Below are 18,133 nucleotides of genomic sequence, written 5' to 3' on the forward strand. Positions count from 1 at the left end.
ACGGAGGAAATGGGCACAAGGATGGGAAGGACGTCCCCTGAACTGCCTGCGTCCCCACCTGCTCCCTCATGTGAGATTCAGCACCGGGACCCCTGCTGGCCCTTCGAGCATTTTCCCTCCTGCTGCAAGCAAGCTCTGCTTCCCCTCCTTGCTCTTCTCCAAGTGCACTGGAACCCTCCGCCAGCCCACAGGATTCACTACTTTTTCTCCCTACAAGAACCTGAAGTTTGTGAAGGCAGAGACCATACTTTAAATCATCTTCGACTCCCCACACCTAGCAGAACACCCCTGCACTTGTAACATGTTTGCCAAGTGGAAGAATTCATCAGCCTCCGCATTCCTCCAGATGCCTGCTCATTCCCACTGCTGGCTGGGGTCCTGCCATCATCCCTGGGGCTGCATTGCAATCTATGCCTCTCGGGAGCTGCAAAGGCGCTTTCCATAGCTCAGCGAGTGCCCCTCGATTCCTCCACCGCACACTGGCGTATGTGTTTTTAATGAGAATTTTAACGCATAATTTCTCCAACAAGTTGAATTATCTGCAGCCCGGGGGAAAGCGATTTGCCTTGCCTTAGTGCCAAATGAACTTTCAGAGACCGACTCCATTATCCTAGGAAGGAACGATAGTCCCTCAATTCTCATTTGCTCACTGAGCAATAATGTAGACTTTTAGTAGCAACATCAAAAACACATCCTCCACCTAAGCCCTCACGCCAGCGAAATCCTTTTGGACAGCGAGCTCCAGTCCACATCCTCAGGTTGCTAGGCAGCCCACTCTCCTGTCTGCAAAGGCTTGCCAGGCTCTTGCTCATTCTGCAAGAAATATTCAGCCAAAAGTGGAGTGGGAACAACCTCCAAAGATACCCTGAAAGTTATTCTACTCACTTTTGGAATTCAGATTTTTTTTGAATTTGTGCCAAGACCCAGTGAAGTAAAGAAGAAAATAAAAGGGAAACTTCCATTTAATTTCTGTTCATTTATTCATTCATTCAGGCCACGAGTGTCTCTGGTGTGTCAGATTCTATACTAGGAGCTGGAGAGAGCAGTGAACAGAAACAGACCCAGGCCCTGTTTCCTGAGGTTCCATTCCAGGGCAGAGAGATGGACGCTACTCAAGTACACAAAGAAATCATTTCCACTCATGGTATGTGCCAGGAGAGGCTGGAAGAAAATGAAAACAGAGTAACGGGCTAGAGAGTGGCATTGACAAAGGTGCTGGGAAAGGCTTCTCTCTGAGGAGTGGAATTGACCTGAGACCTCACAAGTTGGAGGAGCTGTCCGTGCAGAGATGGGGAAAAGCCGTTCCAGGCAGAGGGAACAGCAGGTGCAAAGGCCAGAGAATGCCATGGAAGTCTTAGGAGGTCAGAGTGGCTGGGTCTGTAGTGGGAGAGGAGGGGGGCACGAGATAAGGTAGGGGAGGAAGTGGGGGACCTACTGGGGGACACCTCACAGGCCACAGCAAAGAGTCCTGAATTTAACTGGTGCCGCTGGTGGGTTTTAATCAACAGTGATACAATCTGACTGACGTTATACAAACCTCACTCTGGCTACAGTGAGGGAAAGGGACTGTAGGCAGGGCAAGAATGGAAATATCTTTAGCAAGTGCTCTGGGCACCCTGCCCATTTATAACTAAACACATACGTGGCATATGGAGGTAAAAGAAATGATTTGGCGAAGACAAATTTCGCAGCCAGAAACTATAAAATGTGTAAATTTAATCCATTTTTTAAAAGTTCAAACTGGGGTTAAGATCACATTTTACTTCTAAAGCTGGGGAAATATCTAGAAATTCAGGCTAGAAAGATACTCATCTGATGAATTTTAAAAGGCTACACTATGTTTAATATGTCCTTGAATACAGTCCAGGACTGTGGATTCCAGAGTCAGTCATTTAATGGGTCCAAGGCTTAGAGCAACAAGGTGCATGGAACTCAATCCACCCAAGGATGTTGTGTCAACGTGCCTTAATGGTCCAAGTGGGCAAGCGTTTCACTGGTGAAGTGATCCAATCAAAGAAAAGATTTTGATGTAGTACATTTTTCTGGGTCAATTTAGAATCAAAGCTCTCTAGAAAATTTGCCCTCAGGGTACCAAAGCAGGTACACTGAGCAGTCAGACCCAGTTGTGGCCGCGCAAGCTTGGTCTCTAAAGAAGAGTTCGTCGTCGGCCTCTCTCGGGCACTCAAGTCCTGGATCCTGACTCATTCTGCCCTTGGAAATCAGATCCTGAGATCTGTCCTGGCATCAGCCCAAGTGTACTCTGGTGGGGGATGGGGTGTGGGCGAGTGGAGGGAATCAAACTACAGTCGGACCCTGACCAGCCAATTAAAAGCTAAAGGGTCGCACAGACGAGAAAAGAGGCTGAGACCCCAGGACAGCTCTGAGCTGTCAGATTCCTGAGTAAGAGAGGAAACTGTCAGATCCACCCCTGAACATGCGGGGCAGGACCAAAGACCTAGTTAAGAACCAGCCAGTGCCTGTGTACGAGCCGGTCATCACTGCGCCAGACCCACCAAGATGGTACCTTAATGCCAAGCTCATTTATTTGCAAATAGGGCTGTCCTGGGTGCCCTATTGATACAGATTTCACAGGCGAAAAGGCCACTGCTGCTGTAGGTCAGTTCCGGATTGACAGGGACGGGAGGGCGGGGGGCAGGGCTGCAGGTGACCCACCTCAGAGGGGAAACTCCCTCGCGGTCCCTGCTCCCGGCACAGCAGAGACAGGACTGCTTCACACTCTTTCTAAGTCACGGAACTCCGGAAAGCCCCTCCTACCCCTCAGGCCTACGCTTCCTCTCACTAGACCCGAGCCTCGAACACCAATGTACTTAGGACTGGTGTTGTTCTTGGCAACTCTGCCTTGTAAGTGTTGCCTAACTATAAGGCTTGAGGAGACATGGAGTGGGGAGGGCGTCCCTTTGGGCTGCAGAGAAATCATTCAGCAAGTGTGGGTCCCAAAGGCGTCCACATCCTAATCCCAGAGCCTGAGAGCATCTTACCTTACATGGCAAAAGGGACTTTGCAGAACGTGAGGTAGGAGATGATCGTAGATTATCGGGGGCGGGGGGCTGGGAGGGCACTGTGGTCACAAAGGTCCTTATTAGAGGAAGAGGAGTCAGAGAAGGAGATGTGACTACTATCTAGACAGAAGCAGAGACTAGAGTGATGTGACTGCAGCTTTGAAGACAAAGGGGGCCACAAGCCAAGGGCCTCTAGAAGTTGCAAAAGGCAAGACTCCTCTGGAGCCTCCAGAAGGAGCGCAGCCCTGCCCGTGCCTTAACTGGAGCCCAGAGAGACTAGTTTTAGATAATAAACCTGAACTGCTTTAGACCACTAGATGTGTGGGAATTTGTTACAGCAGCCATAGGAAGTGAAAACACAGTGAAAGACAGACATGTCCCCAGTTCAGCCTTGTATAATTCCCTCAGCAATACCGCATTCCCTGCAGGTATCGTGGAAGGGCTGCTTCCGTGTAATGCTCTCTGCAAATGAGAACATCTTACAGGGATAATATGCTGGTTATGTAGAATTTTGTTCTGTGACATTTTAAGACATTCTGGATGGGTCCCAAGATTTGTATGAGCCTGCAAGTCATGAGATTAAATCAGTATATAGTCCCCCCACCTCTTTTCATTAAGAATTATTGTACTCCTTGCTATGAACAAGTATAGAATTTCTAAGTCTTCCGTTTTTATGGGCTCAACTCTACTTTCCTTCAACAGAAAAAAAAAAAGAACAACAGGTTTATTCTGGGCCTGAGATAAACCTGCTTCATAACTGTTTAAATTATGCTCCAGCACACCCTGATGTGATCAGGTTTCTAATCTGGTTTAAACACAGAAATCGCTGAAGATGTAAACGTAACGGTCAATAACAGTTTTCTCTCTGGAATTCCCAAGTGTGGGGAGTGGGTTATGGAAACTCTTGCTCTGGGTTTTCTATGATAAAGACTGTAGGAAATCCTAGGCAGGGCGCCTCCGCCAGAGACAAACTAGGAAATTCACAGCTAATGGAATCTGCACAAGCTTTGTCAATGTGATGGTGCTTGGTCCCCACACTTCCTATGCTTCAGCACCACCCAGAGAGCTTGTTAACCCACCCTGCTGGGCCCCAGCCCCAGAGCCTGTATTCCAGCAGGTGCAGGATGGAGCCTGAGAATCTGTATTGCTAACAAGCTCCAGGTGAGGCCCACGCTGCTGACCAGGAGCCACACTCTGAGAACCACAGGAGGAGAGGAATGCCTCCTGTCCAAGGCCCGTTTCCTCCCAGGCCCTGAGAAGGGTCCACGTTACCTCCTCTGATTCGACTGCCCCGCCGAGCTAGTTAATACACTGCAATTGATGAAATGTCTCTGTCTCCTACTTGACAGGAAGCCAGGGGTTCTCCGGCTTGGCCGCATCCAGGAGCCACCTGGAGAGCTTTTAAATCCCTCAGCGCCCAGGCCTCACTCCAGACCAATGAACTCGGGATGGGGCTGGGGGGTGGGCAGGTCTCAGAGGTTTTAAAGCTTCCCAAGTGATCCAAAGCACAGCCAGGATGGAGAACGGCTGCAAACGTGATGGAGGACAGAACGATGCAGACCGGCTGAGGCAGACAACACAATGGGGCCCGACGCCTGGCTCGGCTGTCATCTTCCGTGCCCCTTGCGCTGTGACACTTAACTGGTGCTCAATAAATGCTGGCTGGATGAATGAATGAACGCTAATCGACCAGCAAGCATGCGCGGGGCAAGCGCCTCCTTTCTCCAGGGTACTTGGAGAATACACAGAAACAAATTAGGTCATTATCAATGACTAAACTTCATGAGGCAGTAATAATAAAAGGAGCTCCTCTGAGAAAGCCCTGCCTGGGAAATAACTCCATATTCTTAAGTCCAAGTAAATATCATGACAACCATGGATAAAAACTAGAAAACTTTTTTTTTTTGGTCCAGAATAGGAGCTGGCAAACTATGCCCCACGGGCCAGGTCCAGCTGCCACCTCTTCTTAAAAGTAAAGTTTCACTGGCACACAGACGCACCCACGTGCACCCATGCTGTCTGCAGCTGCTGCCGCGAGGGCGGAGCTGGGTAGTTTTGGCTGATGGTACGGTGCGCAAAGCCAGAATATTTACTCTCTGGCCCTTTAACAGAACAGCCCCTGCCTTAGAGAAATGAGAGGACGGACACAGACGAAACATAATGCGATTGTCTTTAGGCGGGCGGAATGATGGGTAACTGTTTTCTTCATTCCTATTTTTTCTCATATTAGCCAACTTTTTGAGTTAAATAAAGGAGCACATACGTTTAAATCACCAATGGAAGAAGACAGAGGCACCAGTTGGAGAGTTGCCTGGCCCCGGGCAGTGACGGTACCTACCTTGTTTCCAATGGCCTTTTTGGGTGGGAAGTTGTAGGCCCTCACTTGAGGGTACTTGTCCTGTAACTTGTGGTGCAAACTCCTGAACTCCGTGTACCGCCGATAGACGTTCCACTCATTGTCTTTTATCCGGATGTAGACCTTTCGAGAAAAGGAAAGAGCAAGAAAATGTAAATGTCTCTTAAAGCTCTCATTACAAAGGGGTGGGATTCTGGCAACGCTCCCCTCAGGAAAACCAGCTCTGCAAGAGCAGGGCCACACCCCACCTCCCGTGTCACTGGAGGCCCAGCGCCGGCACGGAGGAGGGACTCAGTGTACTGAGTGTACCAATGGGTACACGAGAGAATGACTCCATCAGGCAGGCTGCATATTCATGAACATCAGTTTCCCAGTATCAGCAGAAATCCGCAGCCCAATGAATCTTAGAGACACATTTTTCATACTTTTGTCACATGCATATTGTAATGGTGACGGATTGCGGGGGAGAGACCATTCATCCTCGCTGGCCATGTGTTTCCTCTTCTGTAAAATGGAGCTAACAGCACCTCCTCCCAAGGTGGTGCAGAGAACAGTCAGACATAGAAGCCATGCAGCTGTGCCTGGGATCACACAGACTAGCACGCAGAGGGGGCGGTATCAATCTCGGGAGGGAAGGAAGGAGGGAAGGAAGGAAGGAAGGAGGGAGGGAGGGAAGGAGGGAAGGAGGAAAGGAAGGAAGGAAGGAAGGAAGGAAGGAGGGAGGGAGGGAGGGAGGGAGGGAAGGAAGGAAGGAAGGAGGGAGGGAGGGAGGGAGGGAGGGAGGGAGGGAGGGAAGGAGGGAAGGAGGAAAGGAAGGAAGGAAGGAAGGAGGGAGGGAGGGAGGGAGGGAAGGAAGGAAGGAAGGAGGGAGGGAGGGAGGGAGGGAGGGAAGGAGGGAAGGAGGAAAGGAAGGAAGGAAGGAAGGAAGGAAGGAAGGAGGGAGGGAGGGAAGGAGGGAGGGAGGGAGGGAGGGAGGGAAGGAGGGAGGGAGGGAGGGAGGGAGGGAGGGAGGGAGCCAGAACTGAGATCAGCCCAACTGGATGGAAGGTCACATCAAGATGGATGAACACACTTGGGGCATGAAACTTCTTTATTATAATCAAGATGTGACTCTCAAGAGAACATTCTAGGGATATAAAATGTAAGGGCTATTTCACCTGCTTTTTTTTTTTTTTACAGGCCCTCACACCTTCCAGGGACACACAGCAGCTACGTCTCAAGGCAAAACAGAGAACTGAGAGAGAGATCAATGCATTTTTAAAAAATTACGTGAGTTAAGAATAACCCAGAGAGGGCTTCCCTGGTGGCGTAGTGGTTGAGACTCCGCCTGCCGATGCAGGGGACACGGGTTCGTGCCCCGGTCCGGGAAGATCCCACATGCCGCGGAGCGGCTGGGCCTGTGAGCCATGGCTGCTGAGCCTGCGCGTCCGGAGCCTGTGCTCCGCAACGGGAGAGGCCACAACAGTGAGAGGCCCGCGTACAGCAAAAAAAAAAAAAAAAAAAAAAAGAATAACCCAGAGAGTGAAGTCTCTGATGATAAACAGCTATTGTAATCTGCAATCAGCGAATGTCAATACACATCTTAAAATCTCTTTAACCATAGAAGTAGGCATCTCTAATATGAATGATAAATTCTGCCTCTACATAAAAACCACCCTGTATCCCCAAATGCAGACATCATGTATTTGAACTTTGGTAAGGCAACCATCAACGTCTCTCACAATATTCTTGTGAACATGATGAAGGAAGGATAATTTAAACCAAAGAATTCCAATCAATGGATGGAAGTTGCCGGTGGAATTAGATGGAGAAACAGAGGCCTGTCAAGTTTGTTACAAGCCCCCAAGCTTCTAACAAACAGACAGTAAATACACTGAATGACAGACATCAAGTGATCTCAACTGGCCTAAGGAACGAGTTTAATGCAACATGATGAAATCTTAAAAGATCAGTGTCAGATTTTACAATATAATCCAAAAAGCCAACACTGTAAGTATAAGGTGGGGGAGATACGGCACAGCAATGGCCTGTGGGACAAAGACTTACGGATTTTAGTAAATTCAAGCTAAGTGAATAATGTGAAAGGGCCACCAAAAAAGCCTATGTACTATTTAGACCTCATTAAAAGGTACAGTTTAACTTCTAGAATAAAGAGGTTGACAAGTCTTGCTCTATTCTAAATCGACCACACCAACTTAGTTAGGTTTTGGTTGCCACCTGTTAAAAGATGAACTGAAGTAGATTCAGAAAGGCCCAGATCACTTGCTACTCAGTGTGGTCCACAGACCAGAAGCATCGGCATCACGTGGTCAGATGGCAGAAATGCTACACCTCAGGCTCCACCCAGGTGCACTGATTCAGAATCTGCATTTTAAGCAGAACCCCCAGTGGTTCATACACACTTTAAAGTTTAGAAGCACAGGTCCTAGGAGCTGATTTGCAAACAAATTATCAGAAGGAAGATGGAAGACACTGGAGAATGATACCCTGAGTGTCAAGGTGGAGAAAGTAGAGATCTCTGAATTCCTGGGAAGGCTATAATGAGGAAGAGGAAAGACCAAGATGATGTGTCCTGGATGATTCCAGGAGACAAACTTCCAGCAGATAGAAACTAGAGAAAGACAAATTTCATTAGGAAAGAACTTTGTGGCAGCCAAAGCTGCCCAGAGAGGAAAAGGTATGTCTCCAAAGGTTTCTTGGCACTAGGTGTTCAAGCAGTAGTATGACGACTAATAGGACTGCTAACACAATTCTGCAAGGATTTGCTTGACAACAGTGAAGGATACATTAGACCCCAGAAGTATCTGGAAAGGCCTGGCTAGTTGTGGAGAAGAGGGACTTCAGGCATTCAACCTCCAGAGACTGAGACATGATGGATCAGTTAGCAAATAAACGCAGCAGAGCTCACGGGACTTTAATGCAGCTCATTTGGGGCATTCTTTGGGTCCTCCCACGTCACAGCAAGTGCCAGTTGCCCACTCAGTATCCATTTCCCCCCAGTATTTCTGGGGATAGCAATGTGTTCAGAAAGCAAAAAAAAATTTAACTGCGTTTTCCTGTGTCCCTTGCAGATAAGAGTGGCTAATGAGATGTAAGAAAGCTCTTAGGAGAGAGCTGACTCAGCTGACAAGTGTCTTTTTACTCTTCTCTCTTTTTCTTTCTTTCTCAAACGCAGATGTGAAGACGGGAGCTCCAGCAGTCATTTTTTGATCATGAGGCGATCTTGAGAATGGAGGTAGACGCTAGAAGGACCATGGGTCTCTGATGGCATTATGGAGTCACCACACCAAATCCTAGACTATTGATTCAAAACTTGTTTTTTTTTAAACAAAAGAGACATATTCACCTCTAATTTGTTCAAGCTAATGTCTTAGAGGTCTTTGTACAAGTGGCTGGATACAATTGTGCTCTGATACATCTTGAATGGACTGTATCTGCCTGTAGTATATTCTTACACAAGTTCAAATATGCCCTGGAGAGTGGCAAATTCAATTGCTTATCTGATCATCATGCACAAAACTAATTATCTAGATCAGAGGAGGTAAACTATGGCCCTGTGGTTCAAATCCAGCCATATCTACTTGTTTAGCTATTGTTCACAGCTGCTTTCGCAATACAATGGCAGAGTTGAGCAGCTGCAACAAAGACCATGTGGCCTGCAAAGCTGAAAATATTTACTTTCTGGCCCTTTACAAAGTAACTTTTCTGATCCCTGATTTAGATACTCAGAAAGTCCTCATTATTGTTATTTTTCTACCAACATATCCAAATCTAGCGTGGAGAGGGGCAGTGCTTTCCAAATATTACCAGCCCTTGGGTGGGCCACATTAACCATCTGGGAACCAAGAATAGTGTTCCAAAGCTTTCCCGGTGATTCTGATGAGTGGGTGTTACAGTCTGAATGTTTGTGCCCCACCTGTACATGTTGAAATCCTAACCCCCAGTGTGGTGGGGCATCGGGAGGTGATTAGGTCATGAGCGTGGAGTCCTCATGAATAGGATTAGCGCCCTTATGAAACAGGTCCCAGAGCGATCCCTTGCCTCTTCTGCCACGTGAGGACAGTGAGAAGACAGCTGTCTGTGAACTAGGAGGCAGGTTCTCAGCAGACACTACATCTGCTGGTGCCTTGATCTTGGACTTCCCAGCCTCCAGAACTGTGGTCTATAGTTGTTACAGCAGCGCAACTGGACTAGACAATGGGCAATTTGGGGAACCCCTGAGGCAAAGCACAGACCACTCCTCCTCTCTATGTGTTTCCATGTCTATAAAATGGAGCTGATTAACAGTGCCTGCTTGCAAGGCAGTATGGAGACTCTTCAGGTATACAGGACATACAGCTATGCAAGGCATCACAAAGACCAGCAAATTGATTTGGGGAAAGAGGGAGAGGCCAGACTTGAGATCAGCCCAACTGGACGGAAAGTCACATCCAGATGGGATAAGCATAACTGGGGCATAAAATGTCTTTACTTTAATCAAGAGAACACTCTGGGGGTACAACATACGAGGGCTGTTTCATCAGCTTTTTCCAGGCCCTCGTACCTTCTAGGGACACCCAGCAACTACATCGCAAGGGAAAACAGTAGGAGAGAGATCAATGCATTTAAAAAATTACATGAGTTAAGCACAGCCCAGACAGTAAAATAGTGATAAATAGCTCTTATAATCTGCCATCAGTGAATGTCGATACACATCTTAAAAACCTCTCACGTAACGATAAAAATTGGCAGCTCCACTGTGGGTTATAAATTGTGATTCTACATTTTATAACACATTCAAGAGCCAAATGCTTCACTCTGTGAAAGCGTTGAGTCCTTCCTGCTTCTCTGACGGCCCGTCCCTGGCTTTCCATGTGGGCACCTCTTCTGCCCATGCCTTAAACGTGGAGATTTTCCCAAGGCCCTCCTCTGCCCTCCACAAGTGGTCCACTCCCACGCCTGTACATTTCACTCTTAGCTCAATGACGCTCAAATTTTTGTCTCTAGTCTGGACCTCTGATGTAAACTCCAGACTCAGACTTGATAAAGCTCTTCGTGTCTACGTCTGCACTCGGGACCTGCACCTTGCTCTCTTGGCGAACGGACCACCGAGTTGCCTGACTCAGAAATCTGGGCATCAGCATTGACCAGCGCTGCTCTTCACCTCCACGGCCAAGTACTGAACAGCAGGGCCTGCCAAGCCCACCTCCAGAGTGAGCCCCGCCCCTGCCTGGACCACTACAGCAGGCTTCCAGTTGCTCTTCTGGCCTCCCTTGTTTTCCCATTCAATTCATTTTCACCTCCCTGTTCAAACTCCTTCAGTGACTGTCCGTGAAGAACACTCGTGCCAGAGACTGGGTTCGGGGGTAGGTACAGTGGGCTTGGAAGGCTCTTGCGTCATTACAGTCATCTTACTTCAGGCCCCACCCTTCACTCTGGCAAACCAGGATCATGCCAACTTGCCTGCATTTTCTTAAAATTCTTTAATTCTTAAAATTAAAAAAAAATCCTTTAATTTCTTAAATCCTTAAAAGTTTCTTTACAACCAGGATGGTGCCAATTTGCTTGCATCCTTTAAAACATCCTTAAAAATGTTCAGATCAGAGCAAATATCCTGTCCTAGAAATAGCATCATCCCTTGCCTTCCAACTCTCTCCGAATTGCACCCCCTGCTCCGGGGGACAGCAGGCATTCAAGAACTCAGAATTTCAGAACGCCAGGATTAGAAAGGACCTCAGAAACCATTAGTTCAACCCTTCCTTTCACAAGTCATAGGACTGCTGTGACAAATACTCTCTCCTCATCCCATATCCTCCTTGATGTCTGGCTCCAGAGGGCCAATGGCTTGGGGAAAGCCACCTGGACTGAGGATTTGAATAAACACTCCGGAGACAGGGAAGGTCACAGGCATGATGACCAGGGCAGGGAGGGGAGCAAGATCCTGGTGGTGGACAGGAGGGGGTGTGATCAGTAAGGAGACGCAATGCATGGAGGTGGCTAAGAGCACAGACTCTGCAGCCAAACTCCCGAATTCAAACCCTGGCTCTGCTGGTGCACTAACTGTGTGCCCTGAGGAAGTCACTTCACTTCCCTGTGCCTCCACTTCCTCCTCTGAGAAATGAGGATATTACCTCCCTCGTTGGGTCTTGGGAGGATTAAATGGATTCACACGTATAATGGGCTTAGAACAGGGCCTGGTACATAGAAGATGCCATGTAAGTGTTTGATAAATAATTTAAAATGTAACCTATTGGTTAGATTGACGCTGGGAATTGACGAAGATTTGGATTTCGTAAGTCTCTGATCTTGGTGGTCAGCGTTAACATTCATCCCCTCCAATGGTTTGACTGACGGGAACTGGCTGGCTCATGAACTGTAGGGGGATCCCAGAAACTCACCATCTCCACCACCTACCAGTTATGTGATGTCAGGCAAATTGCTTCTGAGTCTCAGTTTACTCATCTGAGAAATGGATACAATCCAAGGAAAAACCATGCCTGAAAGCATCCATAAAAATGCCGTAAGGGTTAACTGCTGTTGCTACTATTATTATTACTGTTATTGTTACCACCACCATCATCAAAAGCATGAAGTTCTGCAAAGCGGAGGAAGCACTGCCACTGAAGTCACACCTGTCTAAGCGTTACGATCTCCACCACAGGAGCTCGGCTTAATAAAGGACAAGTATGCAGGTTACTGCTGAGCCTTAGAGACCAAGAGCTTCGAACAAATCATGCTGTGGGTCATTAAAAACTTTAAATAAAAATACAAATTATCATGCCCCACCCCTAAAAAGCTCCACAAACGTAAATCCCCAAACACATTTCTCTGGCCCTGAGACTGGATGGCATGGCCCCTCTAGCCACTGTGTGTGCTCCTGGGAGGACACCTGCTTCTCCCGGGCCTCGCTTCCTCCTGCATAAAATGCAGGGGTCGAACTAGACGGCCTTAGGTCCCTTCACATGCCCCCAGTTCTGGTCCTCTGAGTCCTCAGGTGATTCATAAACCCCATGGACTTCACTGGGCCTCTTCCACCCACATTCACTCCCGTTTCATTGCGGAGACCAAGGTGTTCATGGTATCAGGCAGGAGGTCTGACCTCAGGCTTGAGTTAGGAGGATCCATACTCAACGGGAAAGGCAACAGCAGTACCATCCCCGGAGCCTCTTTCTTGAAAGCTCAGCTGTTTGGGTCTCCCTGCCAAGCAGAAGAGCAGCCTCCTGGGAACACTGGGTGGGGAGAACTGATGCCCAAGGGAGAACCAGGGGCAGAGAGGGTTCCAGGTGCTTCCGTCAAGTTTAGACTGTCCTGCCTCTGCTAGCATCATTAGACTGAGTCCCTCTCAGAGGTGAAAAGTGGCCAGTGGGCATTTCTGGCACCTGCCTCTGTTCCAGCTGGAGGCCATTTGATAGCGAGGGGAGGGGAGCTAGTCACGGAGCCCGTGGAGACCAGCAATACCCTTCCAGTCAAGCACCCCCTGTTCTCAGCTTCTGCTGTTGTCTGGATGTCAATCAAATCCTGATCTCTCCGGTTAGCAGTCAACGTTATGAAGCTCAGTGAGAAACCCAGCAAGAGTCAAGTACACTGACAGACCCAAGAGAGTAAAACAGTGTTTTTCAGAATTCCAATAAGATAAATACCTTCAACGCTAACACTTGCCATTTATGAAGCAACTACTATGTGCTGGGCACTCCGCACGCCTCACCTCTTATCCTCACATGAGTCTGCAAGGCACGGTGTGAACTTGCCCCTTCTCCAGATGAAGACGTGGGCTCAGAGGGGGTGTATCACTTGTGCAGGGGAGGTGGGGAAATGGAGGACTGAACCCAGGTCTGCCCGATGTCTAAGGCCCGGCCCTTTCTATTACAGCACATTGCTGCAGAACCCAGGCTCCTGAGGACCCCAGGGACCCCAAGCCATCAACGCTGGCAACTGGCAAGGAAGGTCCCTGCTCAACAGGTCTGAGGCCCAAATGCCCCTCGCCTGGGCAGATCATGTGTCCTCACAAGAGTCTCCTTGGTACCAGATGCTTCAATTGTGCTTCCTCACTCATGCCTCGCCCTCCAGGAATCTAATGCCATTAAAATCGCCCAGAATTACCTGAACTATCCACCCTCAGCAGCCATGCTTTTAAGCATCTGAAAAGGGGAAACTTTCTCTGCAAGTTAAGTTGTCCTTGAATTATACTTAACCAAACTGTGCACTTATTTCGCTGAAGAATTCACAGGGCTTATGTCCAAAATTACCAGGTTTTTGTTCTTGCTTTGTTTTGTTTTTTTAAAGGGCTCACCCCCTCTAAATTAGGTTCGATGGGCCCCAATTCCAGCTGCTTGAGCCGTAAGGATACCAAATCCTTGGAGGAATAAAAAGAGTTGACCTCTTCTAGCAAAACCAAGTTCCCTTTTAAAATAAGCAATAAAGAGACACTTCAAGTCCAATCTCCTCGACTCAGCAAAAGAAAAATGAAATAGGAGGGTGATATCTGTAATCAGGAATCGGGGCAAATTCTCTTTTCTCTTTTAAGAGAAACTTGGAATCTTGAGGTTTCTTTTCCATTGGGAAGAAGGACCCCAAGATGCCTGTAATAATCCTGTGGGGGGAAGAGAGGTTAAGTGGGGGAGGAGGCAAAAACCTCGGCCTGGATGAGCTGAATCCAGAACAAACTCTTGTGTAGACAGTCCCTCTGGGAAACACTCACTGAGAAGACGAAGACCGTCTGCCGGGCTGGGGCATTCCCATCAGCCCCCTGTGCCCCTCATCCGTCAGCACCACCCATCCGCTCTGCGGGGCGCTCTCCCCAGCTTCTTTCACCTGCTTTTGTACTTCATCTAAATGGACTCCCACAGAGTGTGCTCCTTGGTGTCTGGTTCCTTTCACTCCATACTGTGCTTATGGGATGTTTCTATGTGGTGTGGAGAGCACTCACGTGTTCCTGCTCACCGCCTATCCACGGTATGGATACCCCACAGCTCATACACCCGCTGTGCTGGGATGGGCATTTGGGTTGTTTCCAGTTGGGGCTGTTATGGGCAAGGCAGCTCTGGGCATTGATGCACTTGGCTTTTGCACTCATTTCTTTTGGGATCATAGATCTAAATGTGAAAGGTAAAATCAGAAAGCTACCAGGATAACAACCTCGAAGGATATCTTCATGACCTTGGGGATGGGTAAGGATTCCTGCTCACAAATCAGAAGCGCACAATTCTGGGTGCTGGAAATGTCCTATATCTCTGGGCAGTGGTTACATGGATATACACAGAAGTAAAAGTTAACTGAACTATAAATTTAAGACTTATGCATCTATGGATAAACGACAAGGTCCTAATGTACAGCACAGGGAACTATATTCAATACCCTGTGATAAACCACAATGGAAAAGAATATAAAAAAAGAATGTCTCTATGTGTATAACTGTGTCACTTTGCTGTACAGCAGAGATGGGCACAACATTGTAAATCAACTAGACTTCAGTAAAAAAAATTTATGCATCTGATGGTATTTATATTAAACCTGGATGTAAAAGCGAAAGTCAAAAAAAGCCATGCCTACACTATCCTCAGGAGAGTGAGTCTTACCCTAACTTATGATGGTAGGACATCTAAGCTAGTCTGTGAGCAGCCATGTAGACCTGACATACAGTCAGATGCCAGTGCTGAGGGGGGCCCAGGGATGGGACTCTGGCCTCAGGGAGACCTGAGTCTGAATCCCAGTTCCACCTCTTGTTAGCCAAGCCATCCCAGGTAGGTTAATTCACCTCTTCAAGCCTCAATTCTCATTCTCTCTCTCTCTCTCTCTCCGTCTCTCTCTCTCTCTCCCTCTCTCTCCCTCTCTCCCTCTCTCTCTCTCTCTCTCTCTCTCTCTCTCTCTATATATATATATATATATGTATATATATGAAGAAGGGAGGGAGCAGGCAGAGAAGGAAGAAGGGGAGAGGGAGAATGAAGATTGAAGAGCTTGTTCTCAGTGGACTGAAATCCCAGATCTGCTTCAAGGGTCTGCCGAGCACAGGCTCTTTAGCCAGCAGCATGCTGGATGTTAGGCACGTCTGAAGCCTGTCCTGGACGGCAGAAGAGCACAGAGAAAGGGCATGGGCTATACAAGGAGGGAGGCCTGGATTCAAATATTCCACCTCAAGCCTCAGCTTCTCAATCTGTAAAATGGGGCCAAGACCAATCATGTCGGGAGGTTGTGAGATGCTGTGCCTGGTAGGCAGGCAGCAATGGCGGCTGTTAATATGGTAACCCCATCACCTTCATCATCGTCTGCCTTTGTGTACATGAACTTCGCTATTACAGAATTAGGGGTAATTACAGGGTGTGCAATCATGAAATTAAAGCAGGTAATTACCACGCCTAATGAATTGTCAAATGCTGGGCAGGTGAGGAAACAAACATAACGCACGGTCTGTGGGCTGGGCAGTTAAGCATCCCCTCTGCTTCCAAAAAACTGTCAACAGCAACAGTGGAGTTCAGTAAACGACTTTCTGGGGCGGGTTTTCAAGTATGCAAACAAAACCTGGGAAGTGCTGCTGGGGCTTCTGACTCAAGACGAGCTCGGTGCACAGGCACCTATACAGCCCCTGTCACACAAGCACCAAGGTTCCCAGACAAGTTGCTATTTTCGGACAGGGACCTCATCATGGATGCTACTAACCTCTGCAGAAAAACCTGCTGATGTGAACGCAGCAAGAACCCTGAAATAAATGTTCATTTACACACTGCTTGTTTGGAAACTTCCTTCGTCATAGATCCAATGCCCGCCTCTCTGTTTGCAGCTTCAGGTGACTTCTCGTTATCCACACTTCTCCACCTTAGAACCAAATGCTTTTTTTACGTGTATTGTGATAGTCAAGAGTGAAAGCTGAATTACGTGAGCGTCCTCAGACTTCGAGAAGATGATGTACCATTTAGTAGTGCCAATCGTGGGCCAGACATTTTACTTACAATTTTCACCGAAGTCCTGAAATTTTATATGCCTAAAAAAATGGAGTCTTGGAGTAACTAAGCATCGTGCCCAAAACGAGCCAGGAAGCAAGGAGAAGAACCAGAACTGGGCCTTACATTGCCGCTACACCCAAGCCTATGTCGCATGGTCTCCGCCCCAGAGAAAAGCAAGCACTATAAACTCTAAACTCAGACGCCCTTTAGGAGGATTGTTAAATGCCAAGAGTCAGACGACATGAGGATAAGAAAGACTCTTTTAAAAATGGCTTTAGGTTCCTGATTCATTTTGCTTCCTTAATATCCAAGGAAGGAAATGATTTGCGTTTTGGTTGGCGGCCTGTGTTAATGGATCCGAACAAAACTTTCCTCTTAGTGAAATGGCTTCATGTGTTATTAACTATAAGTGTCCTTGTTGCTAGAACAAAATGCCTGAATTACCGTATGACCACGCTGATGGAGTGATATTATTGCAGCCAAATGCCGAGAATAAGATGAATAACTTAGCCAGAAAAATACCGACTTTTTGGTTCACTGGGTTATGTAGATGAGGCAGACTTGTAAAGGCGAAAATGCATTATTTACTAAGAATCACCAACATCACCCCACATTCCTTTTAAAGAAGGATAGAGAATTAGCAGCTTAGAAGTGGAATAGACCCCGCCCAGTCTCTACTCCACCTGGAACAGCGACGCTACGGTGATGATTGACGCTGGCTGAGGGGCAGACACTTCGTTTCAGGGACTGCGTCACGGTGTACACGCCATGTTCCAGCCTGAGCTCGACTGTCTCTGGACATGTCCCCAGTCTCACGCATGGCCAGGAGGACCCAAAGGCCACCCTTTGCAGCAGATGGCACCTGGCTTGGTTTCGGAAGTGATGAGAGCTAGACACTGGGATCAGGGCATCGACTTTTTCTTCCAGACCCTGCTCAGGGCAGTTGTCTTCTTCCCCCACCCCCCATGGCCCCTAATCAGAACTGGGCATTCCCTCCTCAGAGTAACCACTGGTGCCTCTTACGTACCAAGCTCAGGGCTGGGCTCCAGGGGTATCACGGAGAATAAAACCAGGCATAATCCTGCCCTCCTGGAGCCAGGGAAGTTGGCCGGGGAAGACAGCTGCCCTTATGCAAATAATCACACATACGGACATATTTCACACGGACAAAGCATGTCATGGTTCTTGCAGCTATGCTAGGCCTGGGAATGGGGTTAGGTTAGCCAAGCAGGGAGGTTTTGACCTGGGACAAAAAGCAACGCGTCAGAATGGACCAGTCATGGAAGGGAAACGGCTCTGGGGCAAAGGGCGGGGCACGTTCAGATGCCAACATCTGGCAGAAGGAGAAGTAAAAGGAGGCCAAGGCAGCCGGGCAGGAGAACAAGATGGATGTGAAAAGATGCTGGCTGGGCTTCCCTGGTGGCGCAGTGGTTGAGAGTCCGCCTGCCGATGCAGGGGACACGGGTTCGTGCCCCGGTCCGGGAAGATCCCACATGCCGCGGAGCGGCTGGGCCCGTGAGCCATGGCCGCTGGACCTGCGCGTCCGGAGCCTGTGCTCCGCAATGGGAGAGGCCACAGCGGTGAGAGGCCCGCATACCAGAAAAAAAAAAAAAGATGCTGGAGGTGGGTAGAGCTGGGTTTCAGGTGTCATAGATTAGCAAAGCGGCTGGAGCCTCAGGGCCTTTGCTTTTGCTGCTCCCTCTGCCTGGAGTGCCTGCTCCCTCACTCCCGGAGGCTTCTGCATCAGCTGTCCCTGCTGCCCCCCAGCACCAACCAGCACCGGCACACTAGGCACCCACCTCTTCATCTGCTTGTCGTTTGGCTCTCTGAGCCAGAGG

The 18,133-nt window shown here is 48.4% G+C and overlaps 1 protein-coding gene across 5 annotated transcripts in view; it reads right to left on the bottom strand.

Annotated features, from left to right (window-relative positions):
• Window positions 1-18,133, bottom strand: part of SNX29 (sorting nexin 29) — a 550,741-nt gene that overhangs the window by 86,398 nt on the left and 446,210 nt on the right. For all 5 annotated transcript variants that reach the window (XM_019928689.3, XM_073792297.1, XM_073792298.1 and 2 more), the window contains one exon: window positions 5,359-5,499. In XM_019928689.3, the coding sequence (XP_019784248.1) occupies window positions 5,359-5,499 (141 nt within the window). The remainder of the gene's footprint in view (window positions 1-5,358; window positions 5,500-18,133) is intronic.

This window comes from Tursiops truncatus, chromosome 15, assembly GCF_011762595.2.
Source record: "Tursiops truncatus isolate mTurTru1 chromosome 15, mTurTru1.mat.Y, whole genome shotgun sequence".
NCBI classification, from domain to species: Eukaryota; Metazoa; Chordata; class Mammalia; order Artiodactyla; family Delphinidae; genus Tursiops; species Tursiops truncatus.